The 2,420-nt window shown below is 45.1% G+C and overlaps 1 protein-coding gene across 1 annotated transcript; it reads right to left on the reverse strand.

Annotated features, from left to right (window-relative positions):
- Window positions 1-154: 154 nt before the first annotated feature.
- Window positions 155-1,692, reverse strand: LOC104948083 (A disintegrin and metalloproteinase with thrombospondin motifs 2-like; the record flags this gene model as incomplete). Its single annotated transcript, XM_010774241.1, has 3 exons — window positions 155-298; window positions 486-591; window positions 1,536-1,692. Coding segments are annotated over 3 exons (407 nt in total), but the record flags the coding sequence as incomplete, so codon positions are not given.
- Window positions 1,693-2,420: the final 728 nt, after the last annotated feature.

The following is a 2,420-nucleotide window of genomic DNA, read 5'->3' on the forward strand; positions in this document are numbered from 1 at the left end:
TATACACTTGAATACAAACATTGCTTACATTTAAATATTTATTTATGGCATTGTATTGTATTTTTGTGTGTGTGTGTGTGTGTGTGTGTGTGTGTGTGTGTGTGTGTGTGTGTGTGTGTGTGTGTGTGTGTGTGTGTGTGTGTGTGTGTCTCACTGAAGGTAGCGTCCCAACTCTTGCATGCTACATCTGGACCAGTGGAAGCGGTGGAAGGCAGCCTGCACCAACGGGGCCATGATGCTGCCCATGTGCACCTCGTCTCCACAGCGGTTCCCCTGGCCATCGTGCTCCATCCCCAACCTGTAGGGAGGGAGGGAGAGAGGGAGGGAGGGAGGTAGAAGCAATTCTCTCATCAGAAATATTGGCTGAGGTGAGCGATGGTCCAAAACCTTTAGAAATCGATAAAACCTGTAAAGTGCCTGCTCTGTTGTCTTCTGCTGCACCATGACAACAAGCTTACACACTTCATTGTGGTTAATGAACTTACACGTGTCCGGTCTCGTGTGCCACCACAAAGGCAGAGGAGAAACCGTCCTCATGGTTCAACGTGCAGCTCCTGACCGGATGGCACATGCCCGTCACCGGGGCGTAACCTGGGCGACAAGAAAGAAAGACACAATGGTCAAAATGTGTAGATTTATTGTTTTTTTTTTAACTGACTATGGTGATCTGATTTATTTAGTAAACTGCTCAAAATGACGGCCAAATACAATTTGCTCTGAATGTCAAAGGTCATATCTAACAAACCTCTTTATATTTTCAAAATGGAAAAACGAGCAAGAGGAAGAAAATATGTGTATTCATAAAATAAAACAAGACATTTTAGAGGAAGGGTCCATATCCAAACAAGATGTAAATACCTGTGACAGCCCAAAAAGGTAATTGTTTTATTTGTATATTTACTTAAACTTAAAAATTAACAATATTTTTAATACGGCAATTCTATAATTTGACTACAATGACTGAGAAATGCCTAACTTTTGTACATTCATGGGATTCTTCATGGGAGTTACTACATTTTTTACCGTTAATCTGAGCCTAATGCATACTGTATACTACTTACACTTAAGATATACACCGTCACAAATACAAACATAAATGTGTGCATGTATTTCCACCCCTACCCCTAACCCATCGCCTTCCACCCCTCCATGTGCCACTCTCTGACTCCCTGTGTGCTTGTCTGTCCTGCACTGCCTTTAATTGTGGGAGTGTGGCTGGCCCTGCTCTGCCTATTGATTTTCTGCTGCTGAAGGCTGAGCCCAAGGGCAGCTGAAGGGCTTCTGGATGGCTGGGCCACTGCCTTTAGAGGCCTCTCCCCTGGGCCTGCCTTTTAGCCTGCACTCTGCTGCACAGAAAACCACCAACCACCAAACCCACAGTGCACTATGCAGCTCTCTGAGGTGAAGGAAGGAAGAGTTTTCTTGTGTACTTTTTGTGTGCTTTAGTTCCTTCAGATGGTGGGCGTGAAGTTTAGATGTATGCATTTAAGAAGGTTAAATACTAAGGTTTTCAGTATGGTTATGTCATTCGTTACCCTGCATGCCAGTCGGGCCAAACTCCTGGCGTGTGAGGAAGATGGCGTGATCGTGATACTCAGCGTCCCCTGTGTCCTGCTTCTGCTGCAGGAAGGCCCAGCGACACACGTTCTCCAGACTCTGAGACGGGTTCCCCAGTTCGATCAGACTCATGGACTGGAAAGTGAGAGAAGCACAAAGGGACAGAGAGAAGAGGGTGTAAAGATCATAGGAAAACAAGGACCTACAGTATAAGCATGCTTCTTGTCCTCAAATCTGGTACAATAACATCATTTTACCACCCTGTAGGGGGCAGTGTCACAGTGTTATATATTGTCAGCACAACTTGCAAATTGCTGAGGTGTACAACACACACACACACACACACACACACACACACACACACACACACACACACACACACACACACACACACACACACACACACACACACACACACACAAAAACGTGTGTTATTCAATGCATTATACAACTATACAAATACCCAGATAGCAGCCAATCCTTCCATTCACCTTCAGCTCTCATTCTTTTCCTCATTAGGATTTCTGCTCCGCTCCCCTTTCCCTCGCTTCCTCTACATTCAGCTGTACAAGTCTTTCCATCTCTCTGTTCCTCTGCCTCCTTTTTGCCTATCTTTTTACATTTCATCTCTGTTTTTACAAATGTAAAATGCACAGCTGAATCAAACAGGGAAGGTTGTGTAGTGTGAGTGTGCTGCAGTGAAGAGATATGGCCTGCCTCTGCACAAACGCCCCTTAGACAGAGTGCACTGTACACTCGTGTGAGCTTCATCATGTTCATCAGGTGCTTGTGTGTGCGAACGTGTGTACATGTGTGTGTGTGCAGGGGCGCCGCTAGAGATTTTGGGCCCCATGAAAATATAT

This window comes from Notothenia coriiceps, unplaced genomic scaffold (genome assembly GCF_000735185.1).
Source record: "Notothenia coriiceps isolate Sejong01 unplaced genomic scaffold, NC01 NC01_scaffold00013646, whole genome shotgun sequence".
NCBI classification, from domain to species: domain Eukaryota; kingdom Metazoa; phylum Chordata; class Actinopteri; order Perciformes; family Nototheniidae; genus Notothenia; species Notothenia coriiceps.